This window comes from Amblyraja radiata, chromosome 18 (genome assembly GCF_010909765.2).
Source record: "Amblyraja radiata isolate CabotCenter1 chromosome 18, sAmbRad1.1.pri, whole genome shotgun sequence".
In the NCBI taxonomy this organism is placed as follows: Eukaryota; Metazoa; Chordata; class Chondrichthyes; order Rajiformes; family Rajidae; genus Amblyraja; species Amblyraja radiata.
This window is the reverse complement of record NC_045973.1, coordinates 41697291-41711487: the sequence shown is the minus strand read 5'-3', so window position 1 is coordinate 41711487 and position 14197 is coordinate 41697291. Positions and strand designations below refer to the sequence as shown.

Below are 14197 nucleotides of genomic sequence, written 5' to 3'. Positions count from 1 at the left end.
GAAGGAAGGTCAGAGCCGATGATGGACTGGGCAGTGTTTACTACTTTTTGTAGTCTTTTCCTCTCCAGGGCGCTCAAATTGCCGAACCAAGCCACGATGCAACCGGTCAGCATGCTCTCGACTGTGCACCTGTAGAAGTTAGAGAGAGTCTTCCTTGACAATCCGACTCTCCGTAATCTTCTCAGGAAGTAGAGGCGCTGATGAGCTTTTTTGATAATTGCGTTAGTGTTCTCGGACCAGGAAAGATCTTCAGAGATGTGCACCCCCAGGAATTTGAAGTTCTTGACCCTTTCAACCATCGACCCGTTGATATAAATGGGGCTGTGGGTCCCCCTCCTACTCCTTCCAAAGTCCACAATCAGTTCCTTGGTTTTGCTGGTGTTCAGGGCCAGGTTATTGCGCTGGCACCATATGGACAGTTGCTCGATCTCTCTTCTGTACTCTGACTCATCCCCATCAGTGATACGCCCCACAATAGTGGTGTCGTCAGCGAACTTGATGATGGAGTTCGCACTGTGGTTCGCTACGCAGTCATGGGTATAGAGTGAGTACAGCAGGGGGCTGAGCACGCAGCCTTGAGGTGCTGGAAGAATGAAGAGGGGCCAGACAAGCTAAATTATAGTTTAAAACTGTGTTGAGCTGGAGATCTGGGTGAGTTGGTGCACATATCTTTGAATTTGATTGTGCAGCATAATAAAAAGGTGGAATTTTACTAAACCTCTATAAAAGCACTTCAGCTGCCAATATTGCATTCAATTATGTCCACAAGGGGCTGATTTCCCTAATTTCTGTCGGGTCTAAAATTCCTGAAGAAACAACACCATGGAAGTACCTTCACCAGAAGAACCACTTGAACTACTGTGGCGGCGGCGGCGCGACCGACGTCGCAGTGGCCTCTGCAGTCCGCCTGTCTTTTTTTTATTTTATTGTCCTGTTGTGTGTATAGTTTGCGGTGGGTTTTTGACTGTGTATATGTGGGGGGCGGGGGGGTGGGTGGGGGAAACTTTTAGATCTCTTCCCTGTACGGGGACCCGACCTTTCCCTGTCGGGTCTCCGTTGCCGTTGGGGCCTAGCACCGTGGAGCTGCGGACCTACCATCATGGAGCTGGCCAGCTTCGGAGCGTGGAGAGCTGTGGTGGTGCGCTGCTGCGACCCGACTCCAGTGGATGGTGACACCGGGAGCTCGCGGGTCCCCGGTGGGAGACCGCTTTGCGGGGCACCGGCAACGGCGACTTCTCCCGCTCGAATTGCGGGGTTGAAAGTGACCTGGAGCGGGGCCTTACATCGCCCGGCGCGGCTTTAAATGGCCGCAGACTTGCTAGCGCCCGCCGGGGGCTCCAACATCGGGACCCGGAGCAGGGCCTTACATCGCCCCGCGCGGCTTTAAGTCGCCGTGGGACTTGCTAGCGCCCGCCGGGGGCTATGACTTTGACTTCGGGAGAGGAATGGAGAGCAGGGGAGAGACAAGACTTTGCCTTCCATCACAGTGAGGAGGAGATTCACTGTGATGGATGTTTGTGTAAATTGTGTTGGTGTGTGTCTTGGTTCTTTTCGCAGAAACCAAATTTCGTTTGAACTTCATGTGAGGTTCAAATGACAAATAAACGGTATTGTATTGTATTGTATTGTATTGTTTAAGATGATAAGTGTCTGTCGTCTTCTCGAGGAAGATTAGAGTTGATTATAAATGCTGCTTTTATTAGCTCCACTATCATTTCATGAACAAAAATAAACACATTAGAAAGAACATGATAATGTTATAGAGGCGAGACACAAAAAGCTGGAGGAACTCAGCGGGTCAGTCAGCATTTCTTGAGAAAAGGAATAGGTGACGTTTCGGGTCGGGACCCTTCTTGGATGATATTCACTCAAGGGGATACTGTTACTTGGATATGCTGGAGAATCCAGAGTTCATGGAGCAAAGATAACAAAGAAGAGATTTAATACAAAGTGTTTAAAATGGGAGAGGTTTCAGTTGGAGGAAATAAAAATAATTATTTAACTTTGACCACTTTTAAAACAAGACTGAAAACTTTTATGTTTACTTTAGCTTTCAGCTAAATCTTAACTACATTGCACTTTTTACTTTTGCACTTTTTATAATGCATTTTTAACTTTGCTTTTATTTTATTTTAATTCTTCTATTTTATTTCATTTTATGATTTCATTTTATCGTATGACATGTTTTTATGTGAAGCACTTTGAGTCTGCCTCGTGTATGAAATGTGCTATATAAATAAAGTTGCCTTGCCTTGCCTAATGACCACAAGTTCTGTCATAGAGGGTACAGATTTGAGATGAATGACAAAAGAGTAAGAGATGGGGTCAGGTGAACAGTCTTTTTGCATAACCCTTGATTAGGATTTAGAACATTCTGTCTGTGGAGAGTGAATACAGATTCAATAACCAACTTCAAAGAGAATCAGAGAACTGCTAAAAGCCACATCACTTTATTTTATTCTCATCCATGATTGAATCTGTTGATTCAAATGTTAATACAAATGTTTGCTAATTTTGAAATTGTTATTAATTTTGTTTGAAGGGTTATTTTGGAAAAGGAATTCTCTCAAGAAGCAGACCAGTTTACAATATTTCAGACCCTGCTTTACTTGCCAAGTGGAAAGGTAACTATTTTTAAATTCTGTTTTGACTAAATTTCTTAGGTCCATAGTAGTTGACTCTTAATGTTTGGTGTTTTGGAACATGCCACATATAGTGGCTCACTAAATAATATATTGACAAATTCAGATCAATCAGTGTGAAGAAGAGAGGACTCCATTAACAAGGCCAATTTCTCTTTTTCAAAAAAGAATCTTATTGTTTACTCCATTGTCTTAATGAGACATGTCAACTGTGTGAGGTTGGTAATAGTAAGTAAGTAAATTTTATTTATATAGCACATTTAAATCAACTTGCATTGAAACCAAAGTGCTGTACATTGAAGAAATTAGGTTTCCATACATCCGTATAAAATAAAAAAGAAAAGACACAACTCACTATAGAATTTAACATGAACGTCCCCCCACAGCAGAATCAGCATTTTCCACTGAGAGGGAAGGCACTAAAATAGGATCATTTCTTTGAGCAAGTTGATAGATGATGTCCATCTATGGTCTTATTCCCCACAAACCAATCACTAACAGTGGGGGTCACCAGGAACTTGCAGCGTGTTATATCTCAATTGTAATGCATAGGATATTTCAAAGGATCAACATAAAATTACATATGTTGAAATTTAAATGTTTCAGAAATCTGGTTCACACAAAATTCATGTAGAATTTGAGATTCTTGTAAGACCTGCAGATGGCCTTTCATCGTCTGGTGCACCCCTCTCCCACCATGTAGATTCAAGTTCAAGTTCGTGAGTTTATTGTCATGTGTCCCTGTATAGGACAATGAAATTCTTGCTTTGCTTAAGCACACAGAAAATAGTAGGCATTTACTACAAAACAGATAAATGTGTCCATATACCATGATATAAATATATACACACATGAATAAATAAACTGGTAAAGTGCAAATAACAGAAAGTGGTTATTAATAATCAGAGTGCATACTTTTCTACCTTTTGATTAGAAGTCTTTTTCAGCGCAATGTCATAAGCCAAACATTCGTTTAGTTTTTTTATTGTTATAGAGATACAACCGGGAAACAGGCCCTTCGGCCCATTGTCCGCACTGACCAGCGATCCCCGCAAATTAACGCTATCCTACACACACTAGGGACAATTTGCATTGATACCAAGCTAACCTACAAGCATGTACGCCTTTGGAGTGTGGGAGGAAACCGAAGATCTCGGAGAAAACCCACGCAGGACACAGGGAGAACATACAAATTCTGTACAGACAAGCCTGCGTAGTCAGGATTGAACCCGGATCTCTGGCGCGACAAGGCAGTAGCTCTACCGCTGTGCCACTGTGCTTTCAGTGACGTAGGGCACACAATCCCATGATTAGAAACCAAACATTTAACGTACCCTGTAAATTGTTTTCTGAAGCCAGAAACCTTTGTTTACCAGAGAACTTGAGCAAGTAAGTTAAATAATATCATCTGAGGATGACAAAGTACTGGTGGATCATTAATATTTTTGCACTTGAGTCGTATGGTCTTTAGTCAAGATAAAGCAGTTGTCTGACATCCAAAACAAAAAATAGACTTTTGTATATTAAGATGTAGAAGAAAAATAGAAAAAAATGTTTATAAATTAAAGTATTAAACAAGAACATGCCAGTCAATTCTTTCAGGCTGTGTTGAATTTAATGTTTTGAAAAGGTAGCATGGTATATTCTGTAAAATAATCAAAACTTACTGGCTCCAGAATAAGTTTTGGAAAGATTATAATATTTTGAATTTTTATAATGTTGTATCGAAAGGATTTTATGGGGGAGGTTGTAGATTTGTTGATACAACAATGTTGCAAAATCAGGTTCAGTTACAATTTAGGAATTTCTGTTATAAAACTTAATGACAATATCATGAACAATAAACTGCAAGTAGTTGAGAATGCTAATGTCTGGTTTTAAATGGAAATAAGAAACCATGGAGACGGGCTGCTTTTACCCTCGCATATTTGATTTAAGATATTGTATGTGCTTGATGTTAGCTTGCATCCTGAATTCAATAATTATTTTATTTTGTTGCATCTTCTAAAGAGTTTAGCAAATCTTCTGGTGCATTTGCAGTGCGTTCCCATTGCAAGAAACATAGAAAATAGGTGCAGGAGTAGGCCATTCGGCCCTTCGAGCCTGCACCGCCATTCAATATGATCATGGCTGATCATCCAACTCCGTATCCCATACCTGCCTTCTCTCCATACCCCCTGATCCCTTTAGCCACAAGGGCCACCAATGAACTGGCCTCAACTACCTTCTGTGGCAGAGAATTCCACAGATTCACCACTCTCTGTGTAAATGCCATTGGCCAAGAAGGAGGAAGTAATGAATTTGCTGGACAGTTTGATTGAGTTCAACGTATACAGAGAATTAGAGGTATCCTTTATCCACTCAGGGGAAGTGTCTAGGGCTAGCTAAGGTAACTAAACAAAAAAAAAAGAAGCCAGGACGTATTAGAAGGGATGCCATCCCTTTCACTCAGTTTCTCCATCTCCGCCCATCCGTTCTGGAGATGAGACTTGCCCCTCCGGGACATCTGAAATATCCTTTTTTTCTTCTCCCATTACCGTGATTAATGGTGCCCTAACCTCCATCTTCTCCATTTCCTGCCTCTCCCTATTAAAAATGGGTAAGAGTTCACTTGGTCTTTACCTTTCACTCTATCGGACTCTGCATCTGGCACATCATTCTTCATTACTTCTGTCATCTACAGTGTATTCTCACCACCAGTTACATCATCCCCATCCTACCCATTATTGCTCTCCACATGAATCACTCTCCTAGTGACGCCCCAATTCATTCTTCCTTACCCACCCATCCTGCCCTAGGGACATTCCCCCTGCATTATTAGACCCTATATCCTTCCAGGTGAGGCAGATTCACATGCTTCTTCCCCCCACGACCTCCTCCTTACTGCTTCCAGTGCTGTCAATGTGGCCTCCTATACAACAGCAAGGCCAAAGTAGACGAAACGCCCACTTTTCCGAGCATCTGCACACTGCATGTAACAGCCATCATGTTTCCAGTCGATAGCCATTTTAACTCCTCTTCCATTCCCACACTGACTGTTGTTGGCCTCCTCTACTGACAGGATGAGGCCAAACACAAACTGGAGGAAAGGCACTTCCTGCTCCCTCGACAAGCTTGCAACCCAATGGCGTGAACATCGAATTCTTCCATTTTAGGTAATTTGTACCTGCTATGTTTTTTTCTCTGACCCTCTGATTCACCCAGCTCATCCCACACACCCATTTCTTTCCCCTCCCTACCTGGTTCCAACTGTTCATCTTCCCTTCCTTCTCTGGTTCCACATGCCCTTCTTTTGTTATCAGATTCCATAAATCTCCCACCATTTGTCTCCATTTATCATCTCCCAGTCTCTATCGCTATCTCCAGTCTTCCCTAACCAGTCTGAAGAAGGGTCTCGACCCGAAACGTCATCCATTCCTTCTCTCCAGAGATGCTGCCTGTCCCGCTGAGTTACTCCAGCTTTTTGTGTCTATCTTCCTTTCCCCTCCCTTCCCTACCTAACTGCATCTGCCCATTAAACCTTCCTCAACTGGATCCACCCCTTATTTTTTTTTTAATATATTTTTTTATTAAAGGTAATCAATTACAATGCTTCAAACAACTTTATATCAAATTAATTCAATTTGCATTAAGTAAAACACTAGTAATACTTATCTACTATTTTTTTAGAAATAATGATAGAGAAAGAATAGAACAGTTATAAATCATTAAGAGAGTGATTAAATAATAATTTGATTATATATAAGAAAGAAAAGAGAAACGAAAAAAAAAAAAAAAAAAAAATTTGAGTAACCACAATATGTATTATTAATAACACTACTACAAGTGATAGTATCAATAAAGACATATATGTTAATTCCAATATAAAAATGAATTATTCTCACCAAATCCCGCAGGGTGCACGCCGAGCTGTGTTGCCAAGAACAGCTACTTCTCTAAATACTGTATATATGGAGACCATATCTGTTCAAAAGAATTATACTTGTCCAATAGGACAAATCTAATTCTTTCCAGATGTAACGTCTCCATCATCTCTGTTGCCCACATTTTGGTTGTGGGGGATAATGTTCCCTTCCAAAATTTCAATATGATTTTTTTCCCAATTATCAAACAGTAATCAAAGAAATTTCTTTGATTTACTGTAAGTGATAGATGTAAATCCGGAATTCCAAATATTATTAGCTTTGGGTTAGGGTCCAATTTAACTTTGATGACTTCAGAAATAACTTTAAAAATTTCTGTCCAGTAATAATTCAATTTAGGACATGTAACGAAACTATGTATTAAATTTGCCTCTGCTTTCTTGCACTTATCACAAATAGCGGAGAGATTCGGAAAAATACTATTTAATTTAGTTTTCGAATAATGTAACCTATATAATACTTTAAATTGTATCAGTATATGTCTGGCGTTTAATGAACACCGGTGTATTCGTTGTAGACTTTCTTCCCAGTTTTCTTTTGTTATAGCCAATCCCATTTCATTTTCCCATGCTTGACGATATATTTCCGTTATTGGATTCTCCTTATCCAAAATGATGTTATATATATAGGCTATTAATTTTTCTGTATTTGGATATAAATTAAACAGTTCGTCTAACAATCCTGCTTCTTTATTTTTATAATCTTGTGTATTGGATTTAATATAATCTCTAATTTGTAAATACCTAAACAAATGTTGTGGAGACAATCCATAAATATCTTGTAACTCCTGGAATAAAAGAAATTTTCCTTTTCTATAAAGGTGTTCTATCCTTGTAATTCCTAAATCATCCCATTGTTTAAACCCCCCATCTAATATAGCAGGTTTAAACGATGGATTATTCATAATTGGTAATCTAAATGAGAGATTATCCAAATGTAGAGTCTTAACTATTTGTTTCCAAATACGTCTATTATTATATATTATTAGGTTGTCTTTATAATATTTTTTTTGTACTTCCGTTGGTGCAAAAATTATCGAACCTACATTGAAAGGTAGACAGTCTTCCTTTTCTATATTTAACCATGTCGGTTCATGATCCATATTTACCCACCAGAAATTCATATTCTTAATCTGAACAGCCCAGAAATAATATAAAAAGTTTGGAAGTGCTAATCCTCCATTTATCTTAGCTTTGCATAGATGTTTTTTATTTATTCTGTGATTTTTATAATCCCAAATAAAACTATTGACAATATTATCAATTTTTTTAAAAAAAGTTTTCGGAAGAAAAAAAGGAATAGCCTGAAACAAATATAACAACTGCGGTAGAAATACCATCTTTATGGCACTTATTCTACCAATCATGGATATAGGAAGTGTTTTCCAATATAAAATATTTTTTCTAAGTTTATCTAATAGTTGAGGATAGTTGGATTTTATTAATGAGTTATGAGTTTTAGTTACGTTAATCCCTAAATATTTAAGTTTGTCTGTAACTACTTTTAATGGGTATTGTTGTAATGTATTTAGATTTATTCCTGTTATTGGCATAATCTCGCTTTTATCCCAATTAATCCTATACCCAGAAAATGCACCAAACTTAGTTATAATGTTTAGCAGGTTGGGAATACTAATTTCCGGTTTTGTAATATAAATCAAAACATCATCTGCATATAAAGAAATTTTATTAATTGTTGTATCAGTATTATAGCCATATATTTCAGGTTCAGATCTAATTTTTTCCGCCAATGGTTCTATCACCAATGCGAACAATAAGGGTGATAACGGACATCCCTGTCTGCATCCCCTAGAGAGTTTGAATTTGGCTGATAAAATTTGGTTAGTCAAAATTCTTGCCATAGGATTCGAGTATAAAATTCTTACCCATTTACAAAATCTATCCCCCAATTGAAACTTTTCCATTATATTAAGTAAATACATCCATTCCACCTGATCAAACGCTTTTTCTGCATCTAGTGATATAACCGCTAGTTCCGTATCTCGTATTCTTTTTGAATATATAATATTAAACAGACGTCTGAGATTATGGGATGAGTAACGTTTTGGGATAAAACCTGTTTGATCATAATGTATTAATTTAGAGATCACTAAACTTAATCTCCTAGATAAGACCTTAGTTAATATTTTTTGGTCTGTATTTAAAAGGGCAATCGCTCTATATGATCCAGGATCTTCCAAATCCTTATCTACTTTAGGGATGAGTGTAATTGTGGATTCATTTAAAGATTCTGGTAATTTTCCTTGGTCATATGCATATCTATACATTATTTGTAATCTTGGGGAAATCAGATCTTGAAATTTTTTATAAAATTCTGCACTCAGGCCATCTGGGCCCGCTGCTTTTCCGTTCTTTAGCGAACTAATTGATTCTATAATGTCTTTTACTGTTATTTCAGCATTTAACAATTCTCTACCTTCCTGATCTAAGCTATTGATTTGACATTCTTGTAAAAATATTTCCATACTATCTGTTTGTCCTGTTAGTTTTGACGAATAAAGATTTTTATAATATTGTAAAAATCTATCATTAATATCTTTTGGAGTAATTAATATATTTCCATACTCAGATCTAATTCCGTGTATCATCTTCTCATCTTCTAATTTTCTAAGCTGTCGTGCTAGTAATTTTTGTGGCTTATCTCCAAATTCAAAATACACTTGCTTAGTTTGTTGAAAAAGTTTAATCACTTGATTAGAATATATTTTATTTAATCTATATTTTACTGATGCAATTTTATTACTTAACTCTTTGGAAGGCTGTTTTATATTTTCATTATCTAGACGTTTTATCTCATTTTCTAAATTTTGTTCTATTTTTCGATTTTCTTTATTGAGATGTGCTTGTGCGGATATTATTGCGCCACGCATGAATGCCTTAAATGTGTCCCAAAATAGTGATGGAGAAGTTTCAGGATTATCATTAGTTTCAAAAAATAATTTAATCTGATCCATCACATATTTACAACAGTCATTGTCCTTTAATATCTGAGGGTTAAATCTCCAGGTAGTAGTTTTATTAGATATATCTTTTAATTTTATCTTAAATGTTAATGGCGCATGATCCGAGATGATAATATTATGATATTTTGCATCATACGTAAAAGGAAGTAATTTAGAATCTATTAAAAAATAATCTATCCTCGAATAGGTTCCATGTACGGGCGAGAAAAAAGAATATTCTCGTCCGGATGGATTATCTAACCTCCAGATGTCTTTAATATTAGATGTATTGATAAAAGCATTTATGATTTTACTTGATTTCGAGGCAGCTTTCCTTTTTGCAGATGATCTATCTAGATAGTTATCTAAAGTACAATTTAAATCACCTCCAATTATTAAATTGTGTTGAGTGGATATAGGAATATTATTAAATATTTTCTTAAAAAATAATGGATTATCAAAATTAGGGGCATATATATTCATTAAAATTACCTTTTTTGAATATAATTCCCCTGTAATTATTACATATCTGCCTTCTTTATCCTCTATAATAGAACTTTGTATGAAAGGTATACCTTTGCGAATAATTATTGCAACTCCTCTAGATTTATGAATAAATGTAGAATGATACACCTTAGAAATCCATTTAGCTGTTAATCTATGTTGAGCATCTTTTTTAAGATGAGTCTCTTGAAGGAAAATGACATCTGTCTTCAATCTGTTCAACTGAGCTAACACCTTTCCCCTTTTAATTGGTTCATTAATTCCTTTTACATTCCAACTGCAGAAGGTTACTCCATCACCCCCAGTCTTCACCTTTATATCATGCATTTTACTATTAGGGCGGCTTTTTTTGGAGTAGCCTTCTTGACTCCCCCAGCTCCCCGTTGCACCCGGACATCAATCCAATGAGAATTTCTATCCACCTTAATCCGCATCTATGTCTTCTTAAACTAAATACACAATATCCTTCACATCTACATTCAAATAATATATAATATAAGATCAATAAAAAACAAAAACAATAAGAAATATCAATAATAAAAAAAAAGTAAAGGGTGTTAATAGGGTGCTCAGAAAAAAAAGAAACTACACTTGTATAGTGTGTAGTATGTGAAGGTGAAAGCCACACTAACGTGGCCATTAATCTAAAGACTTCCGTTTTTTTAATTAAAAAAAAAGATGTTAATTATACCAGCTCCTATCTCAAATGCTATATATATTGGGGTGGGGTACTAACTTTATATACTTAGTACTTAGTAATTATTTCTATTATTCATATTACTATTTGCTAATTACTAATATCAATTATATTTAATACTATAATATGTAATACTATTATCATGGAATAATTAAATATTTTCTAATAATTAATACAGAACTACTACTAAATGCCCATTATTCCACTTCCTTCTAAGTGAGTATTTCATAACCACAGGTCGATGATAAAAGTTCAGTCCTCTCCTTCTCCCTCGGGTTCTTCCTCCGCATCTTCTCTCTCTTCATCTTCTGGCTTCTGCTGTATGCCTCGGGCGAATTTCAATGCTTCAGTATGCTTAACGAAACGATATTCCTTGTCATCATAAGTTACTCTCAGTATTGCTGGGTACATCAAGCCATATCTCAGATTCTTAGTATTCTGTAAATTCCTCAGGATACCTTTTGTTTCTTTAAATAGTGCTCTTTTCTTGGCCACTTCTGCTGGGAAGTCTCTAAAAATACTGATGTTGTCTCCCTCGTATTTCAGGTTTCTCTTTTTTATTATTATCTTCATCATTTCTTCGAAGACATGGTCAAAGGCCACTTTTACAATCATTTGTCTGGGCGATGAACCTATCCCAGGGGCCCGTCTTAGAGCCCTATGTGCACGGCTCAACAGGGGTTCATGATCCAAATTCAGAATATCCATTAAAAGTTTTGCAACAAATTTTCGAGGATCTTGACTCCCCTCACGACCTTCGCTCAGACCAACTATACGCAAATTTTTACAGCGTTGGCGTCCCTCCAGATCAATACATTTCTCGTTTGTTTTACGTAATAATTCTAAGAGGCGTTTGTTCTCGGCACGGAGTTTTTCGGTCTCCTTAGTATTCACTTCAGCAATTTTAGTTAGCTCTTTAATTGCTTCGCCTTGTTAGTCTAGCGAAATTATAGTAGGATCTATCTTGTCATCCAGCTTTCTTTCCATCCCAGCAGCTATATCCTTTACATCCTCAAATTGAGTTTGTAACTCGGCATTAGCCTTTTCCTTCCACTCATCCATCATACTTTTTACCGTCGTTATAACTTGTTTTATTAAGTCTTCTTTATCTTCTTTATTTTTCTCGTGAGACACCAGCATATCCGCTTTTAAACTTTTTATCTCCTCCATATACTCCTTCCTCTGCTTCTTTATCTCCTCCATATACTCCTTCCTCTGCTTCTTTATCTCACCTAGAATGGTAGTCTTAAGTTCCTCCATTTCAGCTTTCCTCTGTGAGACATCTTCTTGAGAAGCAGCAGCTGCACTCGAGCTGAGGCCAGTTTCCTTTCTCGTAGATTTTTTTCCAGTGGTGGGGGTGGGGGAGCGCTGGGTCATAATTTCTTCTTAAAATCGCGCGCCTGATGACGTCACGCACCTTTTAAACGCTGCCGGAGCCGTTCGCAATCGATCTCCTGTGGTAAGTGCGTTTGTTTGACCCTTTTACCCCCGTTTTAAATTCAGTTTTTTGCGGAGCTGTAATGGCGCGATTCCACTCACATCGTGGCGCCAACCGGAAGCCATCCACCCCTTATTTTTAAGCAACTTATTTTTGACTTTATCTATTCCGTGAAAATAAGTGTGAATCCGGGTTAAAACTGGAAAAAAATTCAATTAGCCAAGAGACTACTAAGTGCTAAAGTTGAACAAAGATAGTATTTTGTTGTGTTTATGGTATGAGGAATGATAAAAGTTGAAATTTTTAAGCTGTCTTCCATATATTTGTGATTCATGCTAAAAGGGAATGTTTGTTCCTTCACATTTGGTCATGTGGTATTAATATACCTTTTAATGTTGTATCCAATTGTTAGAAGATAGTACTGTCCAAAACATGCAAAATCATAGTATACTGTATATGTGAGAAGGGATCTACTGTTACCATGAACTGTTCAGGCTATTTCTTAATTGGATAACTGGGCAATGAAGGTGCTCTCCTGTTTTAAGGAGGTATGAGATCTGATTACAGGAGTATCCAGTGGCAACGGATATTTTGTCGACCCTTCTGTGAATTTTAATTGTGGTTTGTGGCATGTGAAACCTATTGAAGAAAAATGCAGATTGCTTTATCCATGGGAGTATGTGTTAAGAAAACAATAGGAATTTTATTCATTACAAAACTTCTATACAAAGTATAATAAATGTTTCAATACAAACTATCATAACCAAAATTGATACTGATTTTATATTAAAATATGTTCATTTCTCCTTTTGGTTGTTTGTAGATGCCAATTCTAAGCACCTGCCTGTAATTTCATCAAAAAAGTAAGCTTGATTTTATCATTAATAGTTTTCCAAGTAGTTTATCGCTCAAGCTACCAAGTTTAGTTGCTTTCAATTTGTTTTATTGAATTGAATTGAATTGAATGCCTTTATTGTCATTCAGACCTTACGGTCTGAACGAAATTTCATGCCTGCAGTCATACATACAATCATACAATAATAACAACAATAAATACAAATTAACACCACCACCACAGTGAGTCCTCCAAGCACCTCACTGTGGTGGAGGCAAAAATCTTATTAGTTTTATAAATTTAAAATGTTTTTTGTTCCAAAAAGTCACTTTGCACTGAAGTGTTTTGATTTGGTGAAAATTATACGTCTCATAAAATGCTGGACTGGTTTTATAGCTGATCAATGACAGATGTCGTCGTCTTTTTCATCGGACAATCATTTTGTTCTATGGGAGGGTAAAACAATCATTTTTGAGAAAATACGTTGAGGAATATATAGGACGAAAAATCATTGCAAATAGAATAGCATATTTAAGTGAAGAACTACTGACCATGCTTCTGGAGAATTAAGCCCCTGTCCCACTTATGCCCCTGTCCCACTTAGGAAACCTGAACGGAAACGTCTGGAAACTTTGTGCCCCACCCAAGGTTTCCGTGAGGTTGCAGGAGGTTACCAGAGGTTGCAGGTAGTGGAAGCAGGTAGGGAGACTGACAAAAACCTCCGGGAACCACACGGAAACCTTGGGTGGGGCGCAAAGTCTCCAGAGGTTTCCGTTCAGGTTTCCTAAGTGGGACAGGGGCATAACTTCTTGCACTGTGATCTTTCAATATCTCTTACAATTTTTGAATTTCATTTTTGATTTCTGCTCCATTACTATCTGACTTTTATATATTCTGAATATTTACTTTTTTCCCCATGCACGTGAGTACCTATTGAGCATTAATATCTACTTCTTTTTGTGCTTCTCGCCCTTAACACTGTCCTTGCAGATTTCCACTTCCAGTTTCTCAATGTATTGAACAGTAGATTTTCTTTTGGTTTCATGTAGTCTCCTCTGGTGTATGCAATTTTTGTACCCTTTAGATAATTATATATAATTTTCTACTATACCAACTAGAAATATATGTAAGTTTAGTTTAGAGATACAGTGCGGAAACAGGCCCTTCAGCCCACCGGGTCCGCGCCAACCAGCGAT

General features: G+C 37.2%; 1 protein-coding gene across 4 annotated transcripts in view; it reads left to right on the top strand.

The window, feature by feature from the left end:
• tsen2 (tRNA splicing endonuclease subunit 2) overlaps positions 1-14197 on the top strand; it is a 55701-nt gene that overhangs the window by 26131 nt on the left and 15373 nt on the right. For all 4 annotated transcript variants that reach the window (XM_033037235.1, XM_033037237.1, XM_033037234.1 and 1 more), the window contains exons 3-4: positions 2543-2624; positions 12990-13029. In XM_033037235.1, the coding sequence (XP_032893126.1) occupies positions 2543-2624; positions 12990-13029 (122 nt within the window). The remainder of the gene's footprint in view (positions 1-2542; positions 2625-12989; positions 13030-14197) is intronic.